Below are 21,211 nucleotides of genomic sequence, written 5' to 3'. Positions count from 1 at the left end.
TATCGAATCCAATGTAAAGCATGATGGGAAATGAAAATCCCCTGCCAAGTTTCATCAGTGCTACAATAACTCCACAAAAAGTATTCATGCAGTCCCAACTCAAATGGATTAAGTAAATTTCCATGAAAAAAAATATAAATGAATAGAATGCAATGAAATCAATTTGTGACAAAATGTTCTAGAATTGTGTTACTTTAGTTCATTTGAATTAAGTAAATTGAACAAGCAGCAAAAATCTGCTTTTTTTTTTTTTTTTTTTTTGAGAGTGTGTGACCCATGAACTCCCAAAACTTCATGAATTATCACATATTCTTGGGATTTTTCTCACGCAACAGAAAATGCACATCATTTGAGCTGCTGTTTGACTAAAAGGACGTAGTGTTCTTTCAGGTTTGAGAAATCTCTTTGTTCTGACGTGTTTGATTGTGTAAGTGGTCAAAAGGAAAAATTGTGTGTGAAGAGTTCAACTGAAGCACCTTCTCAATTATCCCCTCTTCAAAACTCAGACACAACCAGAGAACTTCCTCTCCTGTCTTCTGATTGGCTGAGCCGAGCAGGAGGGCTCAAAATGAGGCTTACTGGAACTGTGACAGTACAAAAGACATCCAATAACAAGCCAAGAGCACAAGAGAGAGTGAGAGACGAAGAGAAAGAGAGAAAAAGGGAAGCCCAAACCTCCTGTTGCAGTTTGCCATCTGAAGAAGAACTGCTGTACTGTTTTTATTAGTAGGTAAGATTTTAGCCTCCTGAACATTAACTCTTCCTGAAAACTCTTTTGACTAAAGTTTGATTTAATGAAGATACAACATTACACTGTTTATCTGCAGTGAGGAAGTTATTAGAGTGATTATTTAGAAAGAGAGTAGACATAAAGTCTGTAGAAGTTTTACACTCAATTTAACATAGATATATGTGTAATTTTAGCCTTAGGTTGTTTAAGAATCACAACACAATTTTTTTTTTCTCAGTATGAGAGAATGGATCAGAGAAACTCATATATGTAATGAAAAAGTCATATTTTCTTTGCTTTATATTAGAACTAAATGTGTTAAGCACATTAAACCCTCGTCAGGTTTCTTTTTCTTTTTTTTTTTGTATAGTTAAAAAGAGATCTGTTAATGTAACGTAGTTTGTGTTTGACTTTAGATTTATGAATAATAATAATAATAATAGGCTCCCTATGTATTGTATGTAGTTGGTATTCACAGAAAGAAAAACTTTTGGAATAGAATTAAATATTTGTCCTTTATCATATTTTTTTTTTAATAATTTAATTTCTCCATTTCCACTCAAACTATCAGCTAAAACATTAAGACACAAATTAAAATGCTTAATAGACGTGATAGCAGTTGTTGTGTCTGACCCAGAAACAACCTCTCAACCTTTCAAAGTAATTCTCTTGACCCTTCATCTCTTTTTAATGGAGGGATATTTCTGCTGAATCCTGCCACATAAAATGCTATATCCCCATTTAAGGGATATGTGTTGTGTGTCTGCACTGTAAAAAAAAAAAAAAAAGAATTACATTTTATCCAGCTTATGGATTTTATTTTTTTATTTTTTAATTTTTTAATTCACAGATACTACGAAATGTGAATTATTTTGCATCTACATAAAAACACATGTTGGACCAACAATATTCCAACAAATATTAAACAGTGTTGTCTGAACAAACAATTTCAAACTGAACAATGTTGCTGATTAGCGAGTTCCCAGTATGTATTGCAACATTAATAAATTATGCAGTTAGAGATATAGGCTTATTTTGTTCAGTTTGCTGACTTTATTTAAGCTGTTATTGTTGTTTTTTGTTGCCGCTGTTAGTTAATTGTTGTGTGGCGATGTTAAGAGTTCATCTTTTAACTTAAAGGTGCACTCAGTAACTTTAATCTTTGTGTCATCTTGGACTTACACTGACAAATACCGGCTTGGATGCAGCATCATTTAAAATAAATAGTTTTCAGTTTCAGTTAATCGGTGAGTGAAAGTGTCAAATAACAGGACAGTTGAGATTAAGCGAGTAGTATTCGGCTGGTCATGTGATTCTAATTAATTAATTAATTAATTCCTTACATTTATATAGTGCTTTTCTAGACACTCAAAGCGCTTTACATAGTATAGGGGAACTCTCCTCAACCACCATCAGTGTGCAGCATCCATCTGGATGATGCGACGGCAGCCATAGTGTGCCAGTACGCTCACCACACACCAGCTATTGGTGGAGAGGATAGAGTAGAGTGATGTAGCCAATTCAGGGATGGGGATTATTAGGAGGCCATGATAGATAAGGGCCAATGGGGGGAATTTGGCCAGGACACTGCATTTACACCCCTACTCATTAAAAGGAGTGCCCTGGGATTTTTAATGACCACAGAGAGTCAGGATCTCGGTTTAACGTCTCATCTGAAAGATGGCGCTTTTTTTTTCTTTTTTTTCTTTTTTTTTCTTTTTTTTTTTTACAGTATAGTGTCCCCGTCACTATACTGTGGCATTAGGACCCACACAGACCACAGGGTGAGCACCCCATGCTGGCCTCTCTAATACCTCTTCCTGCAGCAACCACAGTTTTCCCCAGGAGGTCTCCCGTCCAGGTACTGGCCAGGCTCAATCCTGCTTAGCTTTAGTGGGCAACCAGGCAAGAGCTGCAAGGTGATATATCTGCTGAATTCTAACATGGCTGCCCCCATGTGCAGACCCTCTCCATTTAGAATAAAACAGCTTTTATAAAGTTACTGATATGACTGAAGTCTTCATTATTATGTGAGTGGTCATGATTTCCTACATATATTGCCATATTACAATTCATGTCTTTAGGAGTTAAACTTTTTGATGAGGAAAAAATTACTGAGTGCACCTAATGAGGTTTGTTGATAGTCACCGTTATTGAGGTTAGTGTGTTAAGGGTTGAGGTCCATTATGTGTCCATATCATGCAACTGTATGTTATATTTCCTTTCGTTCTAGACTGCTAGAGGCAATACTGAAAGCACTAGTGGAAAACTCTTGCACTTGCGCTTTGACCGACAATCGAATTAGAAAGTTGTCACCCCATGACACATGATGTGTCTTTAGCTATATAAACCCCTGAACACGTCAGCTTGATCTCTTCTTCATTCTCGCTTGACGGAATCGATTGTGATGATATTTTGTGCAGTTTGTTTTGGAAGAGTGCTTCAGCTGCCATCCGTGTATGTCCGCATTTCATCACTGTGTTTACGTTTTGGATTACGAGCTGTTTTCTCCATGAAGTGCCACTAGCGACCAGGAAGTGCGGTTTATGAGCGGTTTTCTCCGGGATTCGCTGCTCGCAATTGAGAAGCATTGTATATGAGCGTTTTCTCTGGGAAGCACCTGCAAGACGGTCTTGCGCCTCTGAAAGTTTTCAAACTTCAAAAATGGATATCATGGATGAACATAATCAGTGCCCTGCTTGTCTTGGTGTGGACCATCTTAAAGAGGCCATGTCTGACCCATGCTCTGAGTGCTGCATAATGCCTCTTGCTGTGCGTCGAGTGCAACTGGCAGGTCTGGAATCCTCTGCAGAGGATTTGCTACCTTCTTCGTGCATCCCTATGTCTGATTGTAAGCGTAAGCAAACACTTCAGCATGACAAAAGGAATAAATAAAAAAATGAAATCTTTTGATTTAGCACGCAAATTGGAACAACTGTCTCCTGCTGTAGAACTTTTACTGCTGCTCCTGGCTAGAGCTCAGCCTACAACAGAGTCACAGGACAAAGTGGAACCTGAATCATGCATGCCATCGTCACCAGCTATGCATGCAGAACAGGAGTTAGATGAGATGTCAGTGGCTGCCTCTGACCCGCTTTTTGGCACAGATCCGGTTGCAACCTCAGTGATTGGTGAAAGTCTGCCTGCGGCCCAGTCACACCACTCTGACAGTGATAATGTGTCTGACAAATCAGGCGGGTCATCTTCAGTGGTAACGTCCTTGGCGTGAACGTTGAAAGCGATGCTTGCTGGTATTAATCTGGACCCCCCACAACCAGCAGTGGGCTCTGAGAATTTTTTCTGTGTTGTGCACAAAGAGCCTCCTTTATGATGCCTCAGTGCCATGATTTTACATCTGTATTGGTGTCTGCATTACAGAGTTCATCAAAGGCCACATGTCCGAATCAACTGGCCTGCACACTGGCTGTGATGCAGGACCCAGAGGCAGTGGGTCTTGGCAGCATGCCACCTGTAGAACCCAGTGTTACAGCGCTCATCGTGTCTGCTGATGAGGCACTCCATGAGAACGTGCACTGCCCCAGTGTTGAGTGCAGACGCACAGATGAACTGCTGTCACGGGCATACAACTCTACAGCATGTCTTGGTCATGTTTCTAATTCTTTGGTCACATGCTTGTTGCATTGCACTCCTCCCTGAGTGCAACATCATCTGACCCTTTAGTTATGGATCTAACTGAAATTGCGTTGCAGGTGATGGGTTTCATTGCCAACCACTGCGGCACAGCTTTGGGCACTCTAGTGAAAGCATGCCACCAGGTTTGGTTGGCCCAATCCCATTTGCCAGAGGTCTGTCGGAACAACTTGAGATGGTTGCCGCTAGTACCTGGTTGAATGTTTGGACCTGCAGCACAGGAAGCTCTGGATCGGTGTGTTTCGGTCTCAGAGACACATTCCTGTAATGTAGGGACAGCTTCAGGCCGCAGGGCACATACAGCAACCCCTGTTGCTCACTATCAGAAAGTTGGTGCAAAACCTACATTTAAGCCTCCTCATCAGTTTCACCGTCGGAGCCCCCAACCTCCACCTCCTCTTGCCAGACGTGGTGGCACCTTACTACGGGGGCATCAGTCTCACCTGCATCAACAAGGCCCCTATTGTGCCCCCCCCCCCCACCTCTGCAGACATGTGCAGACAGAAGCGCTGACTTGGTAAGATCGACTGTGGGCTGTTATACGGAGGGTCAGCCGGCTCATTGGTGATCAATAACAAACCAGTGGCTGCTGACTACACTTTCAAGAGGCTATCATATACAGTTTCACCGTCAACCCCCTGTACACACTGGCATGAGACCCACAGTAGTTCACCATCCACACCAAGTAGACGCCCTTGTGCACAAAGTTCAGGTGTTGCTGAGCAAAGGAGCCATAGAACTTGTCAACCCCCAAGTTCATCCCGGGGGGATTCTTTTCAACTTATTTTCTGGTCACAAAGAAAGATGGCGGGTTTTGGATGATCTTAGATTTAAGGAATTTAAATTGTTTTCTAAAGTTTCTGCATTCTGAATGTTGCGCACGGCAGATGTTTTACAGGCCGTTATGCCTCAAGATTGGTTTGTGACAATAGATTTAAGGGACGCCTACTTTCATATTCCAGTTGTTCCGGAACACAGGCGATTCCTTCGGTTTTCATTTATGGGTCAAATATTTCAGTTCAGAGTTCTCCCATTTGGCCTCACTCTGGCACCAAGTGTGTTTTCGAAGTGTGTCCAGGCTGCACTGAAACCACTACAAAGGAACGGCATGAGAGTGTTTCCGTACCTGGCGAATGGCTTGTCTGTGCAGCATCACCACAGCAGGCAATGGATCAGTTTTGGGGTTCACAGTGAATTGGGACAAATGCAGGCTTGCTCAACTCTCCCACGATGCTGGCCTCCCCCACACCGGAGAGGGTATGTTCAATTCTGACATCAGTGAAGCGTCTTCAGGTGGGCTACACTAAATACTACATTACTTTAATGAGGCTCTTGGGGAAGCTCACAGCAGCAACAGCATTGGTGCCACTAGGATTGCTATGGCTGAGACCATTCCAATGCTGGCTCATTTAGAAGTAGCTGTGTCCAGTGCAGGACAAATATGCAAAGGCCAAAATCACACAGCGTTGCATTCAGGCCCTGGCTCCATGGTCACGGAAGCAGTTCCTCCTCAAAGGAGTTCCACTGGGTCCTCCACCTTAATAAGGATGGATGCCAATCTTCTCAGATGGGGTGGAGTCTGGCGCCGGAGAGGAGTGAATGGCACTTGGAGCGGGACTTTGTGCACAGCACATATAAAGGTTCTGTAATTGCCTGCTGTGTTTCTTACTTTACTTCATTTTCAGATGGTGCTCAGGGACAAACATGTCTTGGTGCACACGGACAACATGGCAACTGTTTTTTACATTAATCATCAGGGTGGCAAAAGGTCATGGAGCACACTTCAAGTAGCTCCCAATCTGCTGATATGGGCTCAAGCAAACCTTCTTTCCATTCGAGCGGTTTACCTGCCCAGTCGACTCAACCATGCCGTGGATGCTCTCTTACGCAGCAGGGTGTTACAGGGAGATTGGAGACTACACCCAGAGGTAGTGCAGATGATATGGCGGACTTATGGGACTGCAGTAGTCGATGTGTTTGCAGACAGTCATACAACTCACTGCCTTCGTTGGTTCTCCCTGACAGACGAGCCAGGATCACTGGGCCTGGATGCACTGGCTCACGACTGGCTGGACGTAACGTTGTATGCTTTCCCCCATTAACACTGATTTGGAGAACCCTGTGCTGTGTGCGCAACTGCAGCCACCATCTGCTGTTAGTTGCTCCTCAGTGCCTGTGAGGCCATGGATTCAGACCCTCCTGTCATTGTTAGCAGGTCCACCATGTCCTCTATCAGCAGATCAGATCTGCTGACTCTGTTGGGGGGGAGAGTTTGGCATCCTTACCCAGACCATTTGAAATTGTTGATGTGGCCACTGGGTTCACCTGGCCTCTCTTGGAATGTTCACAGGGGGCCAGGGACACTGTTTGAATGCTCGTGCAGCATATACACAAAAATGTTATGCTAGTAAATGGAAGGTGGTCTGTAACTGGTGCACTGACCATGCCACTGATCCACTACACTGTACTGTAGGATGGATTTTAGATTTTTTGCAAGATCTTTTGGAGCTTTGGACATTCTGCATCTACACTTAAGGTTGGCAGCCAATCGTTTTGAGGTAAGCGGTGTCTCACTTTGGTCTGACCGGTTAGTTGTGGCCTTTTTGAAAGGGGCTATTTGTCTGTGTCCTCCACGGGATGTATGAAGCCCAACGTGGGACTTGAATGTGGTGCTCAATTCCTTATATCAAGCACCATTTGAGCCTATAATGGACTCTGATGTTAAATGGCTGTCAAGGTGTATGTAGCAGCTTTGGCAGCCAACCATTTTGAGGTGAGCGGTGTCTCACTTGGGTCTGACCGGTTAGTTGTGGCCTTTTTGAAAGGGGCTAATTGTCTGTGCCCTCCATGGGATGTGCGAAGCCCAACGTGGGACTTGAGTGTGGTGCTCAATTCCTCATATCAAGCACCATTTGAGCCTATAATGGACTCTGATGTTAAATGGCTGTCTTTGAAGACTGCCTTCCTCTTGGCCATAACAACAGCAAAGCATGTGAGTGAGCTCCACGCATTATCAGTGAGCGCTCCCTGTTTGCGCTGGTAGCCTTATTTTAATAATGTTTCATTGTGGCCCAATCCAGCATTTTTACCCAAGACATTGTCTCCACAATTTATGAATCAGCCCATTGTGTTGGCTGCTCTGCTGCCAGATCAGGCTGACAAGCGGGTTGAGCTATGTCTAGCTAGGTCTTTGAAGGTTTACATTGACAGGACAGCAGCCTGGCGCAAGACTGACCAATTGTTAGTTTGCTTTAGTGATGCACCCAAAGGGATTGTGCTCTCCAAGCAGAGACTAGCACAATGGGTGGTGCAGGTAATTTCTCATGCATACGAGTCTTCAGGGCGTCCTGTCCCCTCATCTATTCACTGTCACCCTACGTGTGTTCTAGCAACATCTTGGGCAGCGCTCAGAGGTGCATCGCTCTCTGAAATTTGTGCAGCAGCAACATAGATTTCAGCCTGCACTTTTTCTCGTTTCTACAGACTGAATGTGACTCCCCTGCCAGCAGTGTGTGCTGCGGTGCTCTCTACCTGCACTGATGCATTGCAAGGGGATTCCTCGTGACTGCGTAGGTATTCGTCTTCCACAAGTGCTTTCCGTACTGCCTCTGGTGGTCTGGAACGAAAGGAAAAAGAACGCTGGTTACATATGTAACTGGTTCTATGACTGATTGGAAGACCGCCAGAGTGTCTGGTCACTCTGAATTCGTGAGAATGATCTAGAGATCGAACTGACATGTTCAGGGGTTTTTATATCTAAAGACACATCATGTGTCACAGGGTGACAACTTTCGAATTCAATTCTCGGTCAAAGCTCAAGCACAAGAGTTTTCCCATAGTGCTTTCAGTACTGCCTCTGGCAATCTTCCACTCAGTCATAGAACCACAGTTACATACATAACAAGCATATTATCTTGCATTGCAAGAGGCAAAGATTGCAGTTAACTCCATGTAAAAGTAATTAAAAACCATTTATAAGAATGAAAGTTCTCGTATTGTGAATTGATAGTTAATAAGTGAATAAGTAATAAGTAGTTCTTTCAACAAGAGTTGCGCATTTAGTGAACAAACAAATTAAAATTGAGCAAACAAACCAATGTTACTGAGGACAATTATTAAGACAGTTGTTGAGAGAACTCAAAAATCGTACTGCATTCTGTTGCCTTGATTTTTAACTTTGCTCAACAATTCCTTTTTTTACAGTGTGTGTTTAACAGTTAGCTCAGTGTTCTTGGAAGTTTTCCTTATGTTAAAATGGGTCATCTCACTTCCTCAACATGCTGCTCTAATCCCTCCAAACTTTGATGTCATCAATTTGGAAACAGAGACCTTCCTGGACAGTTGTTGCCATAACCCATGACGGAGGAAAATGTGTGATTTTGCTTGTTGAAATAGTCTGTTTCTTTGCCATCATGAGCATCAGAATGGCATGCTATAGTTCAGTGATGCTGAATGATTCTTTTTTTGATATTTAAAAACCTGGTTGAACTGCTCTATTAAACCCAGGTGCTTGTGTGTGATGTTGTACAGAATAAATATTTAGTGTCATTCGTCTGTCACAAACACGGATGTTTCTTAATGTTTTCTTAAGTTTGCTGAACATTAGTTGAATGTTTGTGTTGGAGTTGTTCCTTTATCAGACTTGCAGTCACACACATACATATCTAAATATCTCACCCTCCATATTTCAAACATTTTTACACAGTTCTCTCTTTTTGCTTTGCAAACCACATCTAATCGTTAATTTCAGATGGGTGCAAAACAGTTTTTCTGTGTCTGGAGTCTCCCAGAGAGGGGTAACGGTTTAATTCTGTGTTCAGGAGACAATGAGAGGATTGTTTCTGGCCATGCATTGCAAGTTTTTTGCTCACACTTGTAAGTTAAGTTATATGAAAATATGTTTTTTGTCTGTTTGTAGGGTCATGTTGCCACAGGGTGAGAGAGCTTGGAGTATAAGTGGGCTTCCAGAGGGTCCATATCGAGCCGTAGAAAGTGTGGATGCTCTCGCCCAACAGGCCTTTGAAGATGTGGACACGCTGGACAAACTTTTTTTGCATGCTGTGAAGAGATTCGGTCAGGCACCATGTCTTGGCACCAGAGAGGTCCTTTGTGAAGAAGAAGAAATGCAGCCTAATGGGAAGATCTTCAAGAAGGTAAATGTCACTTATTCATTTGCAGATTCATTCATTTATTCATTGTGCTCATCAACCAATCACAGTCCAGATACTAATGACAGTCCATATTGTGTGTGTGTGTAGTTGGTCCTGGGGGACTACAGCTGGAAGAGCTATGAAGAGGTCAGCCAAACAGTGGAATTATTTGGCAGTGGTCTGGCAGCTTTGGGTCAACGGCCATGTAATACCATCGCTATATTCTGTGAGACACGGGAAGAATGGATGATCACTGCACAGGCCTGCTTCAGACGCAACTACCCATGTAATACAAACACTCGCTCATGTTTGTTTGCTATCTCAATGGGGTCATACCATAGACTTCTGATGTTTTTATAGACTCACTGAGCACTTTATTAGGAACACTTGTACACCTACTTATTTATGTGATTATCTAATCAGCCAATCGTGTGGCAGCAGTGTTATTCATAAAATCAGGCAGATACGGGTCAGGAGCTTCAGTTAATGTTCACACCAACCATCAGAATGGGGGGAAATGTGATCTCAGTGATTTCGACCGTGGCATGATTGTTGGTGCCTGACGGGCTGGTTGGAGTATTTCTGTAGCTGCTGATCTCCTGGGATTTTCACACACAACAGTCTCTAGAGTTTACTCAGAATTGTGCCAAATACAAAAAACGTCCAGTGAGTGGCAGTTCTGTGGACAGAAATGCCTTGTTGAAGAGCGAGGTCAACGGAGAATGGACAGACTGTTTCAAGCTGACAGAAAGGCTACGGTAACTCACATTACAACTCTGCACAACTGTTGTGATCAGAATAGCATCTCAGAATGCACAACAAATCAAATCAAATCAAATCACTTTATTGTCACACAGCCATATACACAAGTGCAATGGTGTGTGAAATTCTTGGGTGCAGTTCTGATCAACATAGCAGTCGTGACAGTGATTAGACAGTACCAATTTACAATAACAGCAAATTAACACAGCACAATTTAAACATCTGATATACACATAATTACACTCAACAATATACAAATAATAACATACACTGTACAGTATACAATACGCACTATATAGATACACATTATTCAATAAAAATAAAAAATAAAAATAGATAAAAAAGTATATATAGTATATATAGAATGTACAGTATTGTACTGTATTGACATTCAGGCTGTCGGTTGATAGTCAGTTGTTAAGAGAGAATATAATATAATAATAATATAATTTATGACAGTCCGGTGTGAGATATAAGAGTAAGGGTAATAAAGTGCAGTGCTGATGTATTTGATTGTGGGAGATCAATAGTTCAGAAATTTGATTGCTTGGGGGAAGAAGCTATCATGGAGTCGGCTGGTGCGGGTCCTGATGCTGCGATACCGCCTACCTGATGGTAGCAGTGAGAGCAGCCCATGGCTCGGGTGGCTGGAGTCTCTGATGATCCTCCGAGCTTTTTTCACACACCGCCTTGTATATATTTCCTGGAGGGAGGGAAGCTCACCTCCGATGATGTGTCTGGCAGTTCGCACCACCCTTTGCAGTGCTTTGCGGTTGTGGGCGGTGCTATTGCCGTACCAGGCGGAGATGCAGCCAGTCAGGATGCTCTCTACAGTGCAGGTGTAGAACCGTGTGAGGATGTGGCAGTTCATTCCAAACTTCCTCAGCCGTCTCAGGAAGAAGAGGCGCTGATGAGCCTTCTTCACACCGACTTCAGTGTGGATGGACCATGTGAGTTCCTCAGTGATGTGGACACCCAGGAACTTGAAGCTGCTGACTCTCTCCACTGGTGCTCCATTGATGGTGATGGGACTGGAACACATCGAACACATGCAACACATCGAAGCTTGAGGCGGAAGGTCTACAACAGCAGAAGACCATGTCTGGCACTTTATTAAACTTAATAAATTGCTCAGTGAGTGCACTTGTAATTACTATAGACTAACCCTAGCCCACACCCAAAAATAAAACCCATAATGAAAACGTTTACATTTTTTGTAGAGTTAGAAAAATAAAAACAACAGTATTTGCTTTATGTATCGATTTTCCATTTGAGGACATCCCCAAAGGTCAGATTCAGCTGAGTATTGGAGACAGTTTTGTTCCTAAAGTGTTAGGACCTTGGATTTTTAAATAATTTTCGATTAACATGTTTGCTTTGTGCATATGTATGTGTGGGCAGTGGTAACGCTGTATGCTACTCTGGGAGAGGATGCTGTAGCTTATGGACTTAATCAGTGTGGAGCCAGTCATCTGATCACCAGCACAGAACTACTGCAGACCAAACTGAAGGTATACAAACTCACAGACACACAAGTTTGTGTCTTTCTCTGTGTGGTTTGACTTGTGCATTAGTTTGTACTTTTTTTCTCTCTCTCAGGGTGTTTTGAGTGCAGTGTCTGGGTTGCAGCATGTTATCTATGCAGGCTGTGGAAGTGTATGTCGGGCTGATTACCCACAATCTCTCACCATCCACAGTGTGCAGGAAGTAATGGAGCTGGGGGCAAAGCCAGAGAACTGTGAGTAAACCTTAAAGCAACCTTAAACCTATTTTTAAAACACACACACAAGCAAGCTCACATACTTGTATAAATGTGTGTGTGTATGTGTATATATATATATATATATATTATACACTGTATATATTAAACATTTAAATTGTTGGCATGAAATACTTTTGGAAAGTTGACATGTTCTGCTGTGTGAAATGCTGTAGTCCATCTGAAACGTATTATTTTTTAAATATTATTAAGAATTAATTTTGTCATTACGCAAAACCCCTTAAATGAACTAGAAACCAAAGGTTATTTAAATAAATAAAAATAAAATAAGATAAAATAATAAAAACAAGTGTATTTTATGCAGCTTACACAAATCTCTCTCTCTCTCTCTCTATCTCAGTAAATGTAGAATATAAGAGGCCAGTTGCATCTGATCTTGCAGTGGTGATGTACACCAGTGGATCTACGGGGCGGCCCAAAGGAGTGAAGATGCAACACAGTAATCTGATTGCAGGAATGGCGGGTCAGTGCCAGAGGATCCCAGGCCTTGGGTTAGCAACACTAATAACATCACTAAATTAAAAGTTCCTGTAATGGATTAAGGGAAACCTAAACAGCTCAGATGTTGGTAAATACAGCCAGCTCCAGAGAATGGAGATGTGTGGACTAAAAATTGTGTACAAGAATGATGCATTCTATGCCATAACACAGTACAAGCACTGTTTAAATGTGTTAGGGTTAATGTTATGGGTTAGGGTTGGTTGTTGGGTTTCCCTAACATAATTAAGCAGGCAAATACCTGCAGTGCTCTGATTGATAGTATTATTTTTCATTCTAAACAAATAACTAAAAGTCTTTTTTTGTTTTTTTTGTTATCGACATAAGTTTCAGCTTTTCTTTTCTTTTAAGTACAATATCCACATGAATAAATCTTAATGTGTATACAGTTCACAGGACACATTTATAGCTTATCTCCCATTGGCTCATGTGCTGGAACTGACTGCAGAAATATCCTGTGTGTCATATGGCTGCAGGGTTGGATACTCCTCCCCACTCACACTCACGGACCAGGTAACACACACACACACACACACACACACACACGTTCGTGCGGCTATCCTTATGAGGGCTCTCCATAGACGTAATGATTTTTATACTGTACAAACTCTATATTCTATCCCCTAAACCTAACCCTCACAGAAAACTTTCTGCATTTTAAAATTTTCAAAACAAAAAACAAAAAAAAGCTTTTTTTTAAGCGATTTAAATTATGGGAACACTAGAAATGTTACATAGCATAATACCCTTATAATTACCAGTTTGTAACCTAACAAAATGTCCTCGTAAACCACCCAAACCTGTATACATACATACACACACACACACACACACACACACATGTTGGTACCCCTATCATTACGAGGACTCTCTATAGACATAATGGTTTTTATACTGTACAAACTCTATATTCTATCCCCTAAGCCTAACCCTCATATAAACCTTTTGGAATTATATATTTTCAAAAAAACATTGTTTAGTATGTTTTTTTTTAAGCCGTTTGAATTACAGGGACAGTAGAGATGCCCACAAAGAACACATTTATAGCATAATACCCTCGTAATTATTAGTGTGAAACCTAAACAAATATCCTCGTAAACCACAAAAACCAACTCTCTCTCTCTCTCTCTTTCGCACACACACACACACACACACACACACACACAAACACACTTTTTCTCTATTATATCTTCTTCTCTGTGTTTGACCTGTGCTTTTGTGCTTCTGTGTGCAGTCCAATAAAATAAAGAGTGGTGGTAAGGGAGATTGCTCTGTGCTTAAACCCACCCTCATTGCTGCAGTCCCGGTAAGAAACTTCAAAAACTATTTTCAGATGTTTATTTTTTTTACTGAGATTCTTAATTTAAAAGGTTAGTTTACCTACTAAATGAAACACTTGTCATTATTTACTTAACTTCATATCGTTCCAAACCCATATGACTTTCTTGCAACACGAGAGGTGAAATTCTGATGAATGTTGATGCTGCACTTTTTTTTTCCATACAATGAAAGTGAATGGTGACTGAGGCTGTCAGTCTCTAACTTTCTACCCTAAAATCTCCTTTTGTGTTCCAGAAAGTCACACGGGTTTACCCGTTAGTAAGTAAATAATGACAGATTTTCAATTTTTGGGTGAAATATTTGTGTGTATTAACCTCAATATTTATGTGTAACTGTTTATCTTTTTAGGAGATCATGGACCGTATCTGTAAGGATGTTCATGGGAAGTTAAGAGAGATGTCAGTGGTGCAGAGGACTCTATTTAAAATGGGATACAATTATAAACTGCAGCAGGTGTTACGAGGAGCTGATTCTCCAGTGTGTAACATGTAAGTCACTTAAACATTAGTGTTTTTGTGTGTGTGTGTTTGTGCAGTAATTACCTGTTCTGTGGCATGGAACACCACAATCTAAAAATGTTCTAATTTAAATTAATTTTGATTGGCAATGATAAATTGGTGTGCATATACATTTATATTGCAATGTGTTTGCAGCTTAGCTGTGTACAATAATAATGTGCCAAAGAACAAATGTATTAAAGTAACCTCTTTTTCTCTCTCTGCACATGATTTTGATATTTGTGGTGATGATGATGTCATTATGTGTGTATTTCAGGTTGTTGTTTAAGCATGTGAGTGCGTTGCTGGGAGGGTGTGTGCGTCGGATGTTATGCGGAGGGGCTCCACTGTCCGCTTCCACACAGAGATTTATAAATGTGTGTTTCTGCCCCGTGACCGTGGGATATGGCCTCACAGAAACATGTGGAGCAGGAACTATCTCAGACTGTAAGTGCACATACACACACACAAACAAACACAATGTGTGACATTCTTCTTGTATTTTAAAATGCTTGGATTCCTGTTCAAGCTTTTTTTTTCTGTATGTGTGTAGCTTCAGACTACAGTACAGGACGAGTTGGAGCTCCTCTCATTTGCTCCGAGATAAAACTGCGAGACTGGCCTGAGGGTAAGCCACACACACACATGCAAACACAACTGCAATCAAGGTTAATTTTAAATTCCTTAACATTCAGACAGCCTCTCTCTTTCTCTTACTCTGTTCTTATTAGGTGGATACACTAGTCAGGACAAGCCGCATCCACGAGGGGAGATTTTGATTGGTGGGCCAAATGTTGCAATGGGATACTACGGGAGTGAGGAGAAGGGAGAGAATGAAAACTTCTGGGTGGACGAGGCTGGACAGCACTGGTTTTGTACTGGAGACGTTGGGGAAGTTCATCCAGACGGTTGTCTGCAGATTGTTGGTGAGTGAGATTTGAATCATTGGATAGGGGAGAGCTGCTGTTGAGTTAAGTCAGAGATGACACACCAATCCTTTGAAATCTTTCCACTTCCTGTTCTCAGATCGTAAGAAGGACCTAGTGAAGCTTCAGGCAGGTGAATACGTATCTCTGGGGAAGGTAGAAGCTGCCATGAAAAACAGCCCCCTTATTGATAACATCTGTGTCTATGCCAGCAGGTACACCAGAACCCTGAATCTCAGTTGATACCATTGCATCTTTTAGTAAACAGTTATTACACACACCACAATGATTTCTAAGTATAGATTAACCTGCACAAAACTATATACATTTACAGAAGTCAATTACACACAGAGTTACACAAGGCCGAACGTTTGAAAAACGGTATGAAGTCTGATCCACTTTGCAGCTTATTCTTGCCAAGAACCACCCATTTAAACAACAAGAGGTGACTGACCAACATGCAGAAAATCACTTTTAGGTAATGTGACATTTAGGGGCAGATAAATACCTGAAATCAGAACTACACTCACGGAGCACTTTATTAGGAACACTGATAATGTTTTTTTAATCCCCTTTTTCCCCCCAATTTGTGGTGGCACAGTTGCTCACCTCAATCTGGGTGGTGGAGGACAAATCTCAGTTGCTTCCACTTCTTAGACAATCAGCCCTTTCATCTTAGTACGTGGCATGTTGGACGTGGCACCACGGAGACTCAGCATGTGTGGAGGCTTACGCTATTCCCCGCGATCTCCGCTTACAACTTACCACACGCCCCATCAAGAGTGAGAACCACTATATCACGACCACGAGGAAGGTAATCCATGTGACTACCCTCTATAGCAACCGAGCCAGTTTGGTTGCTTAGGAGGCCTGACTGGAGTCACTCAGCACACCCTAGATTCGAACTTGCAACTCCAGGGTTGGCAATCAGCGTCATTGCTCGTTGAGCTACCCAGGCCACTGGGTTCTAATAAAGTTCCCGATGTGGTCTTCTGCTGTTGTAGCCCATCCGCCTCATGGTTCGATGTGTTGTGCATTCTGACATGCTATTCTGCTCACTACAAATGTACAGAGTGGTTATCTGAGTTACCATAGCCTTTATGTCAGCTCGAACCAGTCTGGCCATTCTCCGTTGACCTCTCTCATCAACAAGGAGTTTCCGTCCGCAGAACTGTCACTCACTGGATGTTTTTTGTTTTTGGCACCATTCTGAGTAAACTTTAGAGACTGTTGTGCGTGAAAATACCAGGAGATCAACAGTTACAGAAATATTATGTAAAAAAGTAAACATTTGTGAATATGACATTATTACCGTTTCATTTTACTTTCTAAAGACTACAAATAAACTTCAATTTAATTATTATTTTTATTTTTTTATATTTAAATGTAACATTGCTCTAATAAAGTAATGGCAGTTAATAAAAAAGAAAATATTTTCCAGAAAATAATTGAATATCAAAATAAGGGGGAAAAATGTATTTAAAATTTTATAATATTTGTTTTTTGCTGCTTTAGTGCAGACAATATAAAAAAATTATTAAATATTGCAAACAAAATGTTGTCTTTATCAAATTGGTAACACTTTACAATAAGGTTCCATTTGTTAAAAAAGTTAATGCATTAAGTATCATGAACAAACAATTAGCAATATATTGTTTACAGCATTTATTAATCTTTGTTAATAAAAATACAATTGTTCATTTTAGTTCAAAGTGTATTAACTCATGTTAACAAACATACATTTTCAACATTTTAAAAATGTATACATGTTGAAACTGACATTAACTAAGATTAATAAATGCTGTAAAAGTATTTGTTCATTGTTGGTTTATGTTAACTAATGTTGTTAACTAATGGAATAAATGGAACCTTATTGAAAAGTGTTACAATAAAATAATACTATTTTTCTTACATTAAAAATGTGTCTTTATACATGAAACTGTATATCTGCCTTTATATTTCAGAAGGGTGTCCTTTTGCAAAAGGACCATTATATTTTGAGGTCCTTGGCATCAAAAATTTAGAAAACCATTGTCCTTGTGGACTGAAAAACCTGTGCAACCTGACTCTGTGCCATTTAAATTGAAAGCTCTGCCAGCTCTTGCCAGTTTTGTGTGCAATATACTACAGGCGGTCAGTGAATGGTCCAAGACTAAAAAACACACAACCCAACATATGTTTCTGACTCTGCCACTCACAACATAACATAATTGCATGCTATTTAGCTAACATTTTTCATATAAAGAGATTCATAGCGCTCTAACTTCAGGATCTTCAAGTTCTGATGTTTGCTCAGGGAGGTAAGCATGCTTAAAGAGCGTGACTGTGTTTCTGTTAAACTGTTTATGGCTCAACACCTAGAACTCCACCTGAACCTTTGTGTTACAAGTACATATCCCAAACTATTAAATTACAAATAAATGCCATACAGTACAACCTAACAAGGTCAGGCAAAGAGATCACACCCTCTGACTCTAGACATGTTTTAGGTCAATTCTAATATAGTAATGTTTTATATCCAATTAGTGATCAGAACTACTTGATCAGCTTTGTGGTGCCCAATCAGAAGCAACTGACTGAACTGGCCAAAAAGAATGGGATAGAGGGAGAGTGGGAGGAGCTTTGTAACCATGCCATGATGGAGGAAGAAGTACTAAAAGTCATCAAAGAGATTGCAGTCACCAGTAAGCTCTTGCTGTCATTATTTTCGCAATTTTGTTTGGTGTTCATGTGGGGGTTATTACTTGAAGTACAACTATTTGAGTGTTTATGTGTGGGTTACAGTGAGTAAACTGCAGAGACTTTTATATATGTGTGTGTGTGTGTGTGTGTGTGTGTGTGTGTGTGTGTGTGTGTGTGTGTTTATTGGGCCATGGGAATAAACTCTGTTTCTGTGTTTGTTACTGTAGGTAAACTGGAGAGGTTTGAGGTTCCACAGAAGATCGGGTTATGTTCTGAGGCTTGGACTCCAGAAACAGGGCTTGTGACAGATGCCTTCAAACTGAAGAGAAAAGAGCTGAAACAACATTTTATAAAGGACATTGAGAGGTTATACGGAGCTAAATAATGCTCATGCACCACACATAGGAAGAATCATGCAAAAAGGCATAGGCTGAATGTTGTATCATGTTATATTGTTTTACTACATACCTCAAAGTATGTACCTTTATACTTAGTACAAGTATGCCAATTGGGATTCACACTCAAATGAAATCCCTGCTGATCTCAGTAGTAGAAATACCATTCTGCCCCCTGCTGGAGGTATATGATCATTACTTCCACTGTGAGTAAGAAACAACTTTGATGCAGTTGTATGCAAAACTTTTGTATCCTTCTTATTTTTGTATTTGTAAAGGTGCCTTAAAGCAGCTATTGCTATTGCAAATATTTTGTTAAGTGTTCTACACTTATGCAACCTTAACTTGAAAGTGTTTTTGTAATGTAATGTCACACTTAAGTTGTTCTTTTTTTATTTGTATTGATTGTTTGTTCATTTTGAGTCAGCTGTATGTTTGTTTGTTTTGAGTAAGGGGTGCAGTGGTGTTGAGAGTTTATTTCTGAAGGCGAGACTGGTAACACAGTCAGGGTTGGGGAGTAATGAAATACAAGTAATGGGAATATGTATTTAAAATACAAAATATAAGTAACTGTATTCCACTACAGTTACAATTTAAATCATTGGTATTTAGAATACAGGTACATTCAAAAAGTATTTTGATTACTGAAGAGATTACTTTGCATTTTATTGTCATTTGTTTCATTTAATATTTAGTCCTTTCAGATGGAAAAATGTATACATATAAATGATGCGATCCAAAGTGCATTCAAACAGCAGTGAAACACTTTCTTAAAATGTGTTACATTCATACGAGCAGACAGAGAAGTAAGTTTGAAACAGAAGAAATAGAAATAAACCTTGTGTAAATTGTCAGCTTTACGCTAAGCTAAAATGCTATTTCTAGCCATTTTACATGCACGTTACCAGGCACGATCATATTTTTTTATCAAGAAAATTCACGTTATATCATAATTTCTTTTTCTAGTAAGACCTTTGATATTAGGGCAAAAATCGTAATCTTGATAATAATTTTTGTATTGTTTTCCTGTAAAGAATCCTTAAAACAAGATCAGTTTGATTTATCTTGTTTTAGAAACAACACTGCATAAGATATTTAGGTTTTTCAGAGAATGTATTTTAAATGTGTATTTTGTCTTACTGTACTGGCAGAGTTTTTAGTGTCAAAACAAGTGAAAAAATCTACCAGTGCTGAAGAAATAATCCAAAATATTTAGAATACTTTACTGACCTTGAGTAATCTAATGTAATACGTTACAAATTACATTTTACAGCATGTATTCTGTAATCTGTAGTGGAATACATTTCAAAAGTAACCCTCCCAACCCTGAACACAGTGCACCATTACTCAAGAACTTACAGAATTATAACTGTGAAATGTGTAAACTACGGAATATAATGGAAGAATTTATGTATATATATATATATATATATAAATGGGAAGAGTTTTAAAGTGACATTCAGAATAGGAATTTTGCACACTATTGACATGAAAGGGAAGAAGGTTTTTTGTCTGAGTTTCATCTCTAATGTATCAGTGCACATGAGGTGAGTCACAGTCAAACAGACTAAAGAAAGTGCTTATAGCACCTCATATGCAGTATGTGCGTTAGAGATAAAGCTGGGAAATATATTTTTTGCATGTTATGATATTTGCTTTATTGCTGGAAATTCTTATTTGTTATTTAGCTCAACAAACAAACCTCCTGTTATTGCTGTGCTGTTTGATGTCACTCCTGTCATTGATTTACTCTTTTTGACAAATATAGCAAGAAATGTTTTATTCATTTGAAAGTCACTTATATATTTTAGATCTGCTCATGACCTTTTCTCAAACTTCTAGAAATTAAGGTTTAGGATAAAGATAGACTAGATAGACCACTGTGTTCTATTCTCATTTTTCTACAACAGTTAGTTCCGGTCCTCGAATCTGATTGGATGAGAGACATTCCATGAGTGCTGATATGTCAGAACAGCAGGACTCTGACACTCTCACACACACAAACACATACTTGTTTCTCCAGTAACTTGTTAGAAACAGGCCAAACCGTTGTTAGGGGAGACTTTGGTGTATCATTTGAACTAGCAACGGCAGATTCTGATCCGTGGCATAAGAAAGTATTTCCATGCACAAATGCATTTTTTTGTGACAGTCTTAGTTTTTCCTCATTTCGCTGAACTGTTGTTTATAAGCAATATCACACTCGCAATCGTGCGGTATGGCCCTAAATAAGCACCTGATATAGGGCCATATCACACTCTTGCCCATGTGATATTGCTTAAATAACTTCACACACTTTGGTCACCACTTACATTCTCTAACTTGATTTCCACAAAAAATAAATTTTGGCTTGCCTCTCCTTTTCTTTAAAAAAATCTTAAATCTGGGTTACGGTGAGTCACTTACAATGGAAGTGAATGGGGGCCAATCCATAAACTTTCAAATACTTACTATTTCAAAAGTATAGCCACAAGACGTAAACAATATGCATGTTAACATGATTTTAGTGTAATAAAATCACTTACTAACCTTTTCAGTGTAAAGTTATTGCAATTTTAAAATTTTGTTACTATGACAATGTAAATGTCAACAAAACCTAAAACCGTAAAATGACTGTAAAAATGATGATGTAAGCAACTTTACAGCCCAAATAATACATGGGTTTTAACAGAAGAATTAATGTAAATGCTTTTATAAGCTTATACGCTTCACATTTCTGCCTTTAAACCCTCCAAAAATTGGCCCCATTCACTTCCATTGTAAGTGCCTGGATGTAACCTTGATTTTTGCGTAAAAAAA

At 40.0% G+C, this 21,211-nt stretch overlaps 1 protein-coding gene across 5 annotated transcripts; it reads left to right on the top strand.

Annotated features, from left to right (window-relative positions):
* The first annotated feature begins 574 nt into the window (after positions 1-574).
* Positions 575-20,198, top strand: LOC127427199 (long-chain-fatty-acid--CoA ligase 4-like). Of its 5 annotated transcripts, XM_051674681.1 has the most exons (16): positions 612-730; positions 7,865-7,950; positions 9,300-9,534; positions 9,640-9,817; positions 11,695-11,804; positions 11,893-12,031; positions 12,414-12,564; positions 12,961-13,084; positions 13,806-13,877; positions 14,261-14,400; positions 14,687-14,856; positions 14,963-15,037; positions 15,141-15,335; positions 15,436-15,550; positions 17,862-18,019; positions 18,245-20,198. In XM_051674681.1, the coding sequence occupies exons 3-16, from the start codon at positions 9,304-9,306 to the stop codon at positions 18,400-18,402; spliced, it is 2,016 nt and encodes a 671-aa protein (XP_051530641.1). In that variant the 5' UTR covers positions 612-730; positions 7,865-7,950; positions 9,300-9,303; the 3' UTR covers positions 18,403-20,198. The 5 variants fall into 5 exon arrangements, with proteins under 5 accessions (XP_051530638.1, XP_051530631.1, XP_051530646.1 ...); XM_051674678.1 differs by lacking the exon at positions 7,865-7,950 and having other exon boundaries at positions 575-726; XM_051674671.1 differs by lacking the exon at positions 7,865-7,950 and having other exon boundaries at positions 580-730.
* The last annotated feature ends 1,013 nt before the right edge of the window (positions 20,199-21,211 follow it).

The sequence above is a fragment of the Myxocyprinus asiaticus genome, chromosome 3, assembly GCF_019703515.2.
Source record: "Myxocyprinus asiaticus isolate MX2 ecotype Aquarium Trade chromosome 3, UBuf_Myxa_2, whole genome shotgun sequence".
NCBI lineage: Eukaryota > Metazoa > Chordata > Actinopteri > Cypriniformes > Catostomidae > Myxocyprinus > Myxocyprinus asiaticus.
This window is presented reverse-complemented; position numbering and strand designations above follow the sequence as displayed.

Coding starts and splice junctions, on each gene's coding strand:
- LOC127427199 (XM_051674678.1), top strand. CDS start 9,304: ATGTTGCCACAGGGTGAGAGAGCTTGGAGTATAAGTGGGCTTCCAGAG. Junction 12,032..12,413: donor GGGGGCAAAGCCAGAGAACT/GTGAGTAAACCT, acceptor TCTCTATCTCAG/TAAATGTAGAATATAAGAGG. Junction 15,336..15,435: donor CGGTTGTCTGCAGATTGTTG/GTGAGTGAGATT, acceptor TCCTGTTCTCAG/ATCGTAAGAAGGACCTAGTG.